This window comes from Chelonia mydas, chromosome 3 (genome assembly GCF_015237465.2).
Source record: "Chelonia mydas isolate rCheMyd1 chromosome 3, rCheMyd1.pri.v2, whole genome shotgun sequence".
In the NCBI taxonomy this organism is placed as follows: domain Eukaryota; kingdom Metazoa; phylum Chordata; order Testudines; family Cheloniidae; genus Chelonia; species Chelonia mydas.
This window is the reverse complement of record NC_057851.1, coordinates 95,155,006-95,170,005: the sequence shown is the minus strand read 5'-3', so window position 1 is coordinate 95,170,005 and position 15,000 is coordinate 95,155,006. Positions and strand designations below refer to the sequence as shown.

Sequence of the window (15,000 nt, the reverse complement as noted above, 5' to 3'; positions counted from 1 at the left end):
GTTGTCCATTCTGCTGCCCTGGGACCCGCATTGCTCCCCGCTCGGCGGCATCCACTTCAGGACACAGTCCTCCGGCAGTGCCCACTACTCCAGACTCAGCCCCTTCTGGGGGGGGGGAAATGGGGGGAGGGAGCACGGTTAACATCAGTCTTTGGGACTCGCACCTGCCTCAGTGGCCAACCACAACCCAAAGCCTAGCCCCTTAGCTCAGGGGCAAGTTGCAGTCTGTATTGGCCCCTGTCTTCCGTGGCCAGATGCAGTGTAAGCCAGGCCTGCCTGCTACTCTGGGTCCCAACCCAGGGACCCTCTAGCAGCAGCCTCTTTCTGACCTCCTTCATTACCCTCTCATCCGTCTATTCTTCCCTGGGCCACTTCGCCTTTGGCCCTGTGCACCTTCTAGGCCCTCTGTAGCAGGATCTGCAGCCTGGCAGGTAACGGGGTTGGAGCTCTCTCCTGCTCCCCCGAGCCTGCCCAGCACTGCTCTGTCTTGCTAGTCAGGGAGAGACTGCCTTCTCAACTGCTAGGCAGCCTTTATATAGGACCTAGCCTGGCCCCGATTGGCTATCCCCAGGCCTTCTCTGATTGGCTGCTGGCCAGTGCAGCCTCAAAAGGCCTATTGCAGCCCTGTTCTCAGTGTGTGGGACGACCGCCCCGCCACAGCCTCCTAGAGAAGAGTGCCTCTGGACACCAGCATATTCTTGTTATCATGGACTTGGTCACCCAGTAGCCAGAAGCCATACCATTTCAGACAATGAATGACAAGACTATTGCTAATGAGCTGCTGAAGGTCTTTGCCTGGGTAGGGACTCCCAAAGAGATCATGATGGACCAGGGAACAGGTTTTACAATCTGGTTGATAAGAGAGTTCTGTGGCCTACTAAAAGTCAAAGCATTATACACATCTGTAGGGCCCTACCAATTTCACGGTCCACTTTGTTCAATTTCACAGTCATAGGATTTTTAAAATCATAAATTTCATGATTCCAGCTATTTAAATCTGAAATTTCATGGTGTTGTAATTGTAGGGGTCCTGACCCAAAAAGGAGTTGTGGGGGGCGGGGGTGTCGCAAGGTTATTGTATGGAGGAGTGTGGTACTAGTACCCTTACTTCTGCGCTGCTGCTGGCGGGGCACTGCCTTCAGAGCTGGGCACCCAGCCAACAGCCGCTGCTCTCTGGCCGCTGAGCGCTGAAGGCAGCGCAGAGGTAAGGGTGGCAATACTACCACCCCCCTCTAAAATAGCCTTGTGACCCTCTGCAACTTCCTTTTGGGTCAGGACCTCCAATTTGAGAAACATTGGTCTCCCTTGTGAAATCTGTATAGTATAGGGTGAAAGCACACACAAGATCAGATTTCACGGGGGGAGACCAGATTTCATGGTCCATGACGCATTTTTCATGTCCGTTAATGTGGTAGGGCCCTACTCATCTGTGTACCATCCATAGACAGATGTCCAGTGGAAATACTTAATCAGATGGTAAAGAGAATGCTCAAGAAATTCATTATCCAAGACTCTTAACATTGGGACCATCTACTCCTGGCCCTACTTTTCTCCATTAAGGAAGTATCACAAGCTTTGACAGGGTTTTCACCACTGCAAGTGCTATATGGGCGACCACCAAGAGGCATATTAGACATGGTGTGAGAGACATGGGAAAGCCAGGCTCCAAGAACCAAAAACCTTGTACAATATGTCTTAAAGTTACATGAGAGACTGGAAGCTATGGGACGCTATGCTAGAGGAAGGAGCACAGGTACAACAACAGTTACATTATAATAAAGGGACAAGACTATGTGTCTTCCAGTCAGGCAACAATCTCTGAATCAAAGCTGATGGTCAAGCGGCAAGACCCTTATGAGGTGGTAAATGAGATGGAACTGCAAACTATTTAATCAGACAAATGGGGGAATGAATCACAAATTGACCATGTAAATTTGCTGAAACCAGGGAGAGCCACTTCATCATGCCATATGCTGAGGAACTGGGATCCCAAATTAGAGATTGCCTGAAAGAAAGCTCAGTGCCCCTCAGAGAGACCCTAAACCAGAAGCAAACAAAACAGGCACTCCAATCACTTTTACAAAGATATTCTCAGCCCATCCTGAGAACATATCCATGGGCCACAATCACATTAATATGGAACCCAGTAAAGTAATACAGAAGAGCTCCAACCAATCCCCAAAAAATTGAGGAGGGTTATCAAGAAAGAGCTCAAGGTCATGTCAGAACTCGGGATATCCCAAAGTGACTGGAGAAGTCCTACTCTGCTGGTTCCAAAGTCAGATGACTCACTACATTTCTGTATAGACTTCAGAAAGGTGAACAGTTTCAGAAATGATATCTACCCCCTGCCTTGGGTGGATGAACTCAGACTGGCTGGGAGAAGCCCAATATATCACCACTCTGGATTTAACAAAGGGATACTGGCAGATTCCCTTAACACCAGACTCTCAGGAGAAGATTGCTTTTCTATGCAGAAAAGGGGCAGAGATGACACTAAAAACTAGTGAATCCTGAAACTACACTCCCTCTCTTTTCCTTCCTTGCACAAATCCCAGGTGCCTCTCCATGAAAGTAAGGGAAACAAAATAGATACTGTTTCTATGGTCTTATGGTGTGTAAAGACTAATGTATCTTTATTTATAGCCCTGGAATGAACAGACAGAGCTAAACAGCATTAAAAAATGCTCCTCTCTCTCCTCCGAAAAATACTATGAAATAGAAATGGTTATAAATATGCTAGAAGTTTTAAACTTTGAGCTTATGTTTTTAAAACATTTTTAAAGTTCTACTGACCTCTGTAGACAATAAATAAGAGCAGGAAATTCTCACATCTGGAGAAGTAGATAGTTATTTATATTTATATTTGCCCCCATTCTCTAGTTAATTTTGAATAAATTATTCTTTTTAAAGTTGTTGTGATGTTATAACTCTACACATGAATGATATAATTTGGTCTAAATATGATGGGACTACTTAGCTCATGGACAATGTAATAAACCTTAATTTAACCCAAAAATAGCCTGCTCTATTAACTTCTATATATATTACATTCATTTGGTTTATATCAGTCAGTCAATGCTGTTTTTTAATGCAGTAATTTTTTTTTTTGAGGAATATTTACTTGTATTGAAAAACATGTTTGCATAATTTCCAGGAACAGATTCTTGCAACCACTTGTAGCTTCTTCACGAGTCACTGATCTATGTACTTACCATAAGTAAAAGGATTTGAATTGTAAATTTCAGCTTGCAGGCTACTAAATCTCATTTACTCTGAGCAGCACCTTGAAGACCCTGGGGATGTTCCTTTAGTTTGCCATTTGAAACTGACACAAATAAAAGACTGAAGGCCAACAGACCTCATAAATCATAGCTACAGTGTCAATGCTAATTAACAAAGGGACTAACAATACACAACTACTGCAAAAAATAAAGACAGCCAGGAAAAGATTTTATTTTAATAGCTGGTATTCAGGATGGCTTACCTGAAGCAGACTCTTTCATCTCTTCCCCATCGCTTTAGGGGTACACAGTCCCTATTTTTCAGGCTGGTGAAATGGGAAGGTTGCCTAGATGCTGACGAAGAAAATGTGAATTTTGCCAGAAGGGATGAGCTTAACCGGACCCACAGCGAGGAAAAAGAGGAACAAGATGCTAACATGACCCTTGAGTTTAATGTCTCCCACCAGGATCCAGGATATCAATCAAAGGCTCACATGCAAGGTGCCCAGATCAAACTGATCACGACTTGGGAAGCTGGATGGAATGTTACCAATGCCATACAGGTAAAATGCTTACCTATTTACATTAATCATTTTAAACACTTACTCTGTTTTGTTTTGCTTTAACTATATATCATCATTTCACAACACTCGGAAGGTTTTTGATTTCATCTCAGATGGTGGATTAATTTATTACTGACATATTTCAACGTTTTTACATGAAACTTACACTTTAAAAACAGGGAACAAAGGTCAAAAGGGAGTCCCGGAAGAGGTAGGGACATTCTCAAAAGAGAGAAAGATTCTGAAAATAATTAAACAAAATGAAAATAAAGAGATGCTAACTGCTTCTTTAGGTTTGGAATTGCCTTTCCATGTGTACATTTGTATTCTGAGAAAATCACCAAGTTAAAGAAGGTGGAGATAAATCTGAGATACAATATGTAAACATCTCACAAAACCAGAGACAATGTATTTAAGACCAGTTTCATGCCAGGTCTAATTTAACTGATGACTATGAACTTGGACCAAAGAGAATAATAATAAAATAACACTTTTTATTAGACATCAGATTTAAACTTGGTTCCATAATTTTCTTGATGGAAAAAGTGTTCTTTTTTCATATCCATAAATTTAGCTTAACATTGTTTTTAAAACTGCTTTTTCCCTCCCCCTCCTTTTCATTTGAGACATCACACAGTAAGAAGAAACAAATGTCTAAAGACATACTTCACATTTAGCATTGTTTATACACTAATCAGTAGCTCACGTGCAAATTTTCATGACACCCTAAATATGAAAAAAAAGTTCTTCCACTGTTGTCTGAGACTTTGATAACTTTAATGGACATTTGCTTGTTCATCTTCTTCTAACCCCCCAATCTTGTTGGGGGGAAAAAAAAACCCTAAACATTGTCTATGTCTCAATAAAGTTTCCAAGCTATATCTATTGTAAAATGAATAAAAATACAATAAAATTTAAGTCAGTTACGTATCATACTCTAAATGTGTTTAACTATGAACATAGACATGCAAACATAATACAACAATGGAAATACATTTTAGTGACAAGTCAGTTCTTGCAGCCTCTCAGCATGGTCTATCAGCACAATGGGCTGGGTGTGAAATTCTGGCCCCAGCACAGTCAATGGGAGTTTTGCCATTGACTTTAATAAAATCATTTCACTTTGGAGAGCAAGGGACTTTGTTTCTAGACCCAGTTTTATCAATGCCTTGTTGTGTGACCTTTGGCAAGTCACTTAACCTCTCTTTGCCATTGTTTCGCCATCTGAAAAACACAGTCGCTCAAAGTGGTTTAAGACTCCTGGATCTATTTAAATACAATATTATATTACTTATTATTAATTATTATTATAGATTCCAATATAGAACTAGATATTTAGCTATACAGTAGCAATACTACTTACATATGGCAGATTATTAAAAGATTTTTTAAAAAGGACAAAGTAGCTAATCAGTTCAGGAAGAAGGGCTTCATTCACAGTCTGTCTACACTGCAGTAAAATTACCTGTGGCTGGCCCAGGTCAACTCATTCAGGCTGGCGGATGGTGGGCTGGGGAAGGAGGGCGGTTTGGGCTGCAAAGCGATAAAATTGCAGTGTAGACATTTGGGCTTGGGCTGGTGCCCAGCTCTGAGACCCCATGAGGCAGGAAAGTCCTAGATCCGGGTTCCAGCAGAAGTCTGAACATCTATATTGCAATTTTATAACCCCATGGCCCAAGCTCCACAAGTCCGAGTCAGCTGACCCAGGTGAGCTGTGGGTGTTTTGTTGCAGTGTACACATACCCTTAGTGTCAACAGCTTTGAACCCTGCTACTTAGTCTTGCTTGGTCCAGTATTTTAAAACAGAACACAACAACAACAGGGGGCAAGTTACGGTTTTGCTGTGTTTTGTTTATGGGGGAGCATGAAGGTTGCAAAGTGGGAAATTATGATTTATTTACTAATACAGTTGGAGTTTTCTAATGGATATATTGTATGTGGGTAAGTGCACCAGAGCAGGTGTGCAATACATTTTGTGTTTTCTGTTCTTGAACTTCTCTGAAGTATGGGGAAAAAAAACCTTTATGTTTGGTTCGGGAAATTCTATAAAATAGGTCTCTAAGGCAGGAAAAAAAAATCTTGAGTTGGCACAGATCACTGAACATATAAGAATTTGAGGGAATTTCTATGCAAACCTTACAAGAGAAAAATCAGGAGTTATGAACAGAATGATTAAAGCAACCAGAATGCTCTTGACAGGTGGAAACAAGCTCTGTTAAAATGGGAATGACAGTTGTTTTTGCCTTACCCAGAGGAAAGGGCAACAGTGTTTTGCATGGCAATTAGAGATAAATGTTTAAGTTGAATTTGAAAACACTCTAAACAGTTATTTCAGTGCACACAATTAATCCACAAATGAAATTATATTATAATCTGGAAATATTTTAAGGGTAGGTAACTTTTTGGTCATTATGACATTCAGTAAAGAGGCCTGTTTTAGATTGTCTGCTTATTAAATAGTACTTATTTGCATTGGAAATGTTTAAGTTTTTTTCCTTCAACTGAAGAATGTGAAATTTTGATGACAGCATTGTTTATGTAAATGGTTGTTTCAGACATTTAAAGTTTCCAAGGAAACATGTTTCATATTCTTCCACTGAACATGCAAATGAAAACCTGTGTGCAGTTAAAACTACCTTTAAGAAGAGACATAACCCAAAATTACAAGATAAAGGGATGAAGAAAAGTATACTCTGGCAGATTGGTTCAAGTTACCCTTCTAGCTAGCAATAAAAGGGCAAAATTTTACACTGGTTTTCACAATAGTCTAGATTCTAACAATATCGTAGTGCCAAAGGAGTCTTTACATACCAACCGCATGGAAGAGGAGTATAGTCAGATGAGATGACATGGCGAGCCAAAGAAAAAGAATGTCAAAATAAAAATCCCACTAAGCCTACTGTGTCCTGAAGTAGTGCAAGCGGCCAGAAAACAGCTATTAGGAAGATGTAAAATAAAGTATTCCATCACTACTTTAACTTATAACCCAACTGAGATGGACTTCCCCAGAACTCTCAGCAGCAAACACAAAGCTCAGGGCTGCAGAAAACTCATCTGTCCTACCAAACAGTTTCAAAGTGCTTTCAATAGTATGAACCTCACTACTTTCTACATTTAAAATATAGTTGGGATGGGTTCCCCCTCGGGGGCCACCTGGAACTGGGGTATCACTGAGCCATCTGACCCACCAGCCTGGGCTCCCTCCCACACGGTGTTGCTGTACAAGTTGCAAAGCCCTCCAAGCTTGCACTTTCACCAGCATTCACACAGGTAGGGACAAACCCAGCTGAAGTCACATGCAGGCTCTCTAATCACCTGCCTCCCAGCCTAGGACCAATGTTCCCTCTAATTTTTCCCACCCATGCACAGAATGAATTTTGTTATGTGCACCAATACGGAGGTGATGAGTGACACATCACCTCCGTATTGGTGCACATAACAAAATTCATGTGGTGGGGTGGGGCTGAGGGGTTTGGAGTGTGGGAGGGGGCTCAGGGCTGGGGCAGAGGATTGGGGTTTGGGGGGGGTGAGGACACCATCTGGAGGTGTGGGCTGTAGGGTGGGGCTGAGGGGCTTGGGGTACATTGGGGCTCCCTGGGGCTATGGTGGGAAGAGAGGACTCCCCCCAGATCTCTCTCCTCACAGCAGCATCTGGGCTGCAGGGGAAGGGCACCTGTCCCCAAGCCGTGGCAGGTTTGGGGCCGCGACAGGTTTGGGGCCGGGGGAGGGGAGCCATGGCAGGTCCAGGGCTTGGGGAGAGGCATCTCTTCCCTCCAGAGCCCTGAACGCCTGCGTGGTGCTTTATAGGCAGCTGCGCTGCCATGCAGCTTAGAGGGAATTTAGCCTAGGACCCCAGAGCAGTACCATCCTGCCCTGGTCAAATCTGGCCAGTATACGGGTTTAAACCCAGTCTGCCTCTCCCTCAATGTGAAGAGGACCACGCACACTAGTGGTAACCAAGCTGAGATTTTCCCTAGACATCTTAATCAAACGCACAGTGGTTTGGATTAAAACAAAATAAGTTTATTAACTACAAACAGATAGATTTTAAGTGATTATAAGTGATAGCAAACAGATCAAAGCAGATTACCTAGTAAATAAACAAAACCGCAGACTGAGCGTAACTCACTAGATAGGTAGGATGTGAATTAGCAAATCTCACCCTGAGTGATAAACAGTCTGGCAGATTCTTAAGGCAGAAGCCACCTTGGCTTTGCAGCTTGGGTTTCCCAGGTTTTCCATACACAGGTCCCTTTAGCCTGGGACCATCACTTCACCCTGTTCAGTCTTTATTCCTCAGGTGTTTCCAGGTGTGTTGTTGTAGGGAGAGTGAGGTCCCCTTGTACTGCCCTTTTCCTCCTTTTATAGTTTCTTCCCACTTCCTAGAAAGCTCTTTTGCTGTTACCTGGGTCAAACAGTTCCCATTGTGTAGTGCTATCTCTGAGAGGTTTCTATTGTACACAGTTCCTGGCATAATCCTTGGCTTGTGTGCATTTCCTCAGTAAGCCATTAACATTGTTTGGTCTTTTTACTGTTGTACCTGAAAGGCTGCTTGTGGGTATTTTCAACCTCACAACATGTATCAGTAACACACACACAGCCAAACTTAATAACTTCACATACAATGATAGCACATACAGTCCAACAAGTTATTACTGTCTAGCAGATCAAGACTTTTAGAATGATACCTCACAAGGCATACTTCGTACAAAACATATCCTAATTACATGAGAGTGGTGACTATTGGGGTGCCTGTGTGTCACAATAGTGTAAATGTATAAATATTAAATTACTGAAAATATATTAATCATATATTCATAGCCAGAGCCTTACTTCATGTAAATTAGCATAACTTCATTGACTTCAATGGATCTATGCTGATTGACAGCAGCTGAGGACTTTATTCTATACGTTTTGTAAAATGTATTGATTATATTATATACTTGTCTCATATACCAATACGTTCCAATAGTCCCATTATTAGATTTTATTACATTTGTGAATAATGATACCATAGTCAGAGTATCAATTTTATATTTTTATATCTGGTTTACGTTCGCATTTGAACTTGTGGCTATAAATCAGGGGTTCTCAAACTGGGGGGCATGACCCCTCAGAGGGTTGTAAGGTTATTATATAGGGGATCATAAGCTGTCAGCCTCCACCCCAAACCCCACTTTGCCTCCAGCATTTATAATAGTGTTAAATATAAAAAGGTGTTTTTAATTTATATGGGGGGTTGCACTCAGGTGCTTGCTGTCTGAAAGGGGTCACCAGTACAAAAGTTTGAGAACCGCTGCTATATATGATTCATACAGTTACAACATATCTGGCATACTATATTTTATACATCACAAAAGGAATCCAGGTATCCAATTTTAATATTTAATGTTCTCATTGATGAGAATATAGTTTCCATATAGGGGTCTATGATGATAAATTTTTATCTGTGACCCTTTATGGTGTTCACCTGAGTAGATGTGATCGTTGATATTTCTCTTTCTTCCATGGTTTCAGCTGCCTTCATCACACTAGTGATAAGGATAAATCCTTAGAGACACTGAACTCCACAAATGGAATATGTAGGGGACCTGCACCTCCAAGGACCAGGGATCAGGTTTCCACAGACATTCAGGCTCACTAGGGTTGCCAGGTGTCCGGTTTTCAACTGGAACACCTAGTCAAAAAGTGACCCTGGCAGCTCCAGTCAGTACCAATGACCGGGGCGTTAAAAGTCCAATTGGTGCGGGGCTGGCAGGCTCCCTACCCAGCTCTGCGCGGCTCCTGGGAAGCAGCCATCATGTCCCTCCGGCTCATAGGCATAGGGGGCTCTATGCACTGCCCCCACCCCAAGTGCCAGCTCCGCAACTCCCATTGGCCAGGAACCACGCCCAGTAAGCACCACCCAGAACCTGCGCCACTCACCCCCTCCTGCACTCCAACCCCCTACCCTATTCCTGAGCCCCCTCCTGCATCCCAAAACCCTCATTCCTAGCCCCACCCCAGAGCCCGCACCCCCAATCCGGAGCCCTCACCCCTCCACACCCTAATCCCCTGCACTAGTCCTGAGCCCCCTCCCCCACCCTGAACACCTCATTTCTGGCCCCACCCAGGAGCCTGCACCTCCAACCCAGAACCTGTACCCCCTCCCACACCGCAACCCCTTGCCTCAGCCCAGAGCCCCCTCTCACACTCCAAACCCCTCATCCCCAGCCCCACCCCAGGCCCACCTCCAACCAGAGCCCTCACCCCCTCCCACACCTCAACCCCCTGCCCCAGCCCGGTGAAAATGAGCAAGTGAGTGAGGGTGGGGAGGAGCAATTGACGGAGAGAGGGCGGATGGAGTCAGTGGAGGGCAGGGAAGAAATGGGGAAGGGGCGAGTCCTCCGGGAGGGGGCGGGGCAAGGGTGTTCAGTTTTCTGCAATTAGAAAGTTGGCAACCCTAAAGCGCACTGGGTGCCCATCTGCATTTTTAGCTGCCTTTTAAATCTGTCCCCAGGTCCTTAATTGCACCACAGAATCCCAACATGGATTTTCACCCTTAAATTCAAGTAGCTTACACACCTGGGTTTAATTTATACCACTTAGAATGCCACCTTAGAGCTTGGCCCAAATTATTCATTTTCCATATTCAAAGTTCAAGAACAAGGGCTCACTCCAGTATTTCTGACCAGAGCAGTAAGTAAAGCCACTTCAGTGTTTTGGGCTGCACACTAAAGTTAGAGTAAGTCATACTCTGAAAGAATTTATAGAAGCCTGGGCAACAAAGATACAACAGCATTTCCCACCATGGGCTAGTTTTGAGAATTCAAATGTAGAGGCCTGCTGCTGATAGAAACAACCAGCTTTCCTAGAGTCTGATCCAGAAGCAGCCAATCAACAAACATTGGCTATGGCTATGTCTACACAGGAATGTAAGCCGAGAGTTAGTGGGACTCAAGTCAGCTCATCTGTGCCAGGAAACCCTGAGCTTGAGTGTCTACATTTCATTTTAATCATCAGTTAAGAATTTTCTGACCCATGCTCAAACCTAGGGCTCTGGCATCCACACTGCAGTGTGCAGATCTAAGTCAAAGTAAATATATCCCAAAATGCCTAGCTCCCTCCCACTCCCCAAGGGTGACCAACCATCCCTAATAGGGTGGAACATTTCAAGTCCTGGTCCTGGGCTGAATGACTCTGGGACAACATTTGTCCCAGTTTCCCTCTGGCGCTGCTCCACACCTGTCCGAGGCTCAGGGGCAGCGCCAGCCTCTTCCCGTTGGGAGGGGCTGAGATGGGCCTTAGCCCCCCTCACCATGAGACCCTATGCCCTTCTTTCTTCCCCCCAAGGCCTGTCCCTGGCCAGGCCAGAAGCCAGAGCCAGGCAGTAGTAAGAACCACCCAGAGACCCCTGGACGTGCTGAGCTGGGAACTCTGCCACTGCCCCTCCCTGTCCCTTGCTCCCAGGCCCCACTTACACTCCTTGGGGCTGCCTGTGCAGGGGCGTCCAGGCTGCATGCACTGCGAGGGTGGCGAGTGCATGCAGCCTCCCACCTAGCAACTTTGCTCCCTGCTCTGGGCAAGCTCCATGCATCAGCAAAGTAGAGCCAAAGCCACTAGTGGAACAGGAGCCGGCAGAGGGAGGGCACTTGGCCAGACAGTCATGGCACTTCTAGCCATGGTGATGGCTGCCTGCTGCACTGCTTCTCTGCCACCCGGAACTCTGGGATACATCTGGAGGAATTCTGGGACCAGAGTCAAGCCGGGGCCACACACACACAGGAAACCAATAGAGCTTGGACCCTAGGTCCCAGTTTAACATGAGTTCATACCCTCGAACCCTGCAGGATCCTGGGACCTTGGGTCTGAGCCCTAGATTAGCAAATTTGCAGTGTGGATGCAAGGGGGGTTTGGCTTGAGCCTGGGCTCAGACCTGCAGGGCTGTGCACTGCATTGCTGCCTACACATACCCTGTGTGGAAGGCTGTGTGACTGTTTTTCAGCTGCCCATCACATCAGGGATCTGGATGATTGAGGCAGAGAAAGAAAGCAATTGTATTAGCTGGTGTAACTGTTAGAAGTACAGAACCTTTAGGATGTGACACATCAGTGCTCTGCAGCTCCTATCAGTTTTGCCAACATAAAGGCATCATAAAGTAAGCTGTAAGTATTCCACAAATAATGCCCCCAACATAGAGGCAGTTCCTGGTAACTGAGGTGGGTTTAGATAGCTCTATGCCACTCCACAGATGCCACCAGTTCGAGGGGCATGAGTATTGTTAGGGGAAGGAGTTTTGCTAGGGTATTCCAATGCTATGGCTATTTCCAGCCACTAGAATCACCCATAAAAGCCACAATGCAGTCCTCAGGATTGTGCTACCGTGTACCATAGGCCAACTCCACTATATTCTAATATGCAAATAGGAAAGTTACATAACCCCTCCCCACACAGAAACTCCAATTATGTCCAGGGTTTGGTTTAAACCTAACCATTCCATTGGTAACTCAAATTGTTTTGGCTATGTAGTTTAAGTCAGTTATCAGAGGTCTGAGAAGTATTGAATACAAATACATTGAATTTAAAATGCAGGCTCAGTCTTAAATTTGAATGTCTTGATTATTGTTGATTTAAGACGGAGCCTTTATTTTTAATATATTTTTATGTGAGTAAAACTATCTAATGTTACATCTTTTTGATAGCAGTAGCTGGAAGCAGTGTCATGATGAGGGGCCTGTTGGTGTTTCCAGCAGAAATACCATCTTTATAACATTCTTTCTTCTTAGTGTATGTGCAATGTGCCTCAGGTGGCACATGCCCAGGATTCATCACCAAATTTAGTCCGCTGGTTGGATCATTAGCTTTCCTTGCCTGGGCTGGGTACTGACAGGAAGTGCAACATGAACGCTGATCCATATCCCCCACATTATCTTTAAAATTAAGAATCTGAGTTTTAGAGGTATTGAATACCCACAGTTCCCATCAACTTCACCTGAAGCTTCTGCTACTCAGAACTCCTGAAAAGCAAGCTTATGATGTGGGCTTAGACTCAGAGTACTGGTTACTAGCCTTCATGTAATTATTCTTAGTAACAGTAGCTAAAACATTGCAGTATATCAGTTCCATGGCATCAAAAATCTCTTTCCAGTTTTTGATGTTTTTGGTCACACTATAGCTAAAAAAAAAAAAAAGCTTGATTTTCAATAGACATTTTGCACGTGCCTTGTGTTCCCTGTAACAAGTTTTGTTGTTTGTTTACTTTTTATTTAAACGCTGAATAATGTAACTTTGAAAATCTACTACTCTACCCAATACCTGGTGATGGGGTTTCTTTTAAACATTTCCTTCTAAGGACTGCCAAGGTGCAATCTCTTCTCAATATACATCCATAAATTGTGCTAATGAGAGCTGAGTGTGCCTTCCAAGAGGAGACTCTACTGCAGAATCGGTAATATAAGCATATTGTATGAAATCTCATTGATCTCACCGAGACATCTTCTATTAACTGCCACATCTCAGTGCTCAACTGCAGTTCTTCTGCCATGGCTCACTCAGTAGTGTGTCTACACTTAAGGTAGCGTGTAGAGTACACGCATTGCATGACCCCTCAGCATGGGTATAAACAACAGTGTAGACAGCAAGGCACGGCTAAGGAGAGTATAGTAAAGATATATCTTAAGATATGGACCCTACACAGCTGTCTACATGCCAGTGCAGTGCCTCCCTACCCATCTACATTGCTAATGTCAGCAGCATAGTGTCCCACTGCCGGAGCCTTTCCCTGCTGCAGTGAAAGATTCTGACAGGGACAAAAGGCTCTGGCAGGGGGGAGGCCTGCCAGACCCTTTCACTGCAACATGTAGCTACACATGTATCTTTCATGTAGATGAGACCAGTGTTTGAGGATGGGAAGGAGGAGACGTTCACCATCCCAGGAGGAGTTCTTGAAGATAGTGGACCTAATCCCAACTGCCTTGCACTCAGTAAAGTCATTTACATACAAACAGGCCTAATGAAGGTTTCATGCCAGATTTTTGAACCTTCAGGTGCTTGACTTTGCCACTGAAATAAATGTTCTTTTAATGTAGTATATTTAAGTTAAATTTCCTTGGTTTTTTTTTCAAGGAAAAGGGTAAAAACAAGTTATTACGCAACTGCAGCATCCTAAACAGGGATTGAACCTTGAACTTTCAACACTGTAGTACAGACTGCTATTGCTTCTGCTACCATTCTGATTATAGTAGCACACAGCAGAAGGTGGCTGTTATTCTGGGGACAAGAGGGGCTCAGAGGTGGGTTGTTTGGGGCCATGTGCTGAGGGAGTGCTCATTAGTGGGAACCCAGCCTGGCTCTCTCATGCCCTTCCCCTCTTGCTCAGAAGATGGTGGATGTTCCTTCTCCATGTGGTGCCCTAGAATGGGAGATGGGTTGCTGGGGCCTCATGCTTGGCACAGGGATCATTTGTGGAGAGCCTAGCTCCCCATCCCACTAGAGCTGATCCCAGTGTAGTGTCTCCTGCTGCATGATCCTGGCCTTTAAATAGAATCTTTGGTTATTTTTGCATGATACCAAAATTATTCTGCCACCAAAAGCCAGAGCAGGGAAATCAAGAATTTATGTCTCAGGCAAACTTGAATGCAATTTCATGGGACAAATGAAAGACACATCTCTAGCCTGAAGGCTTCAAATTCGCCATATTTCAAAGGCCCACTGCAAACAATGGAGGTGTTAAAGCTTCTTTAAAAGAATGGTCACAAGAATCTTATATAATGGAAAGTGCTAGGCAACCTAAATATAGGCATTATTACAAGGTCCTCTATGATATACATCTATACATAAGTGTGCATACAAAATGTGGGCCCCAGCTCCCTGACTCTCTCCCTGCAGCAGCCACCTGCAGGACAAGCAGACATTAGCAGCGGAAGGGGGAACTGCAAGTGGCTCACTCAACATTCCTGAGATCATAAGCACTGCCAAAATTAAGTCTGAAATTATGACATTCACAATAACATTGCAAGTGTTGGCAACACTTCCTTTTCTTAGTGCGATAGAGTTCAAATTAATTTCCCTGTTCAGCTTTGTCTCTTTCTGGCCAATCTCACTGATATCTCCTCATGCCATCAATTTAAGATCAACATAGATAAAACAGTTTCTAATCTCACCCCCACCCTCAAGTCATCTCCCATATGTCCTTTCCTGATCACTGTGGATGATACCACCATCCTCCCTGGCAC

General features: G+C 44.1%; 1 protein-coding gene across 1 annotated transcript in view; it reads left to right on the top strand.

Annotated features, from left to right (window-relative positions):
* Positions 1-3,478: 3,478 nt before the first annotated feature.
* The window catches only part of LOC102943195 (vesicular inhibitory amino acid transporter-like), a 35,482-nt gene continuing 23,960 nt past the window's right edge, over positions 3,479-15,000 (top strand). The window contains exon 1 of the mRNA XM_007060789.2: positions 3,479-3,787. Within this exon, the coding sequence (XP_007060851.2) occupies positions 3,479-3,787 (309 nt within the window). The remainder of the gene's footprint in view (positions 3,788-15,000) is intronic.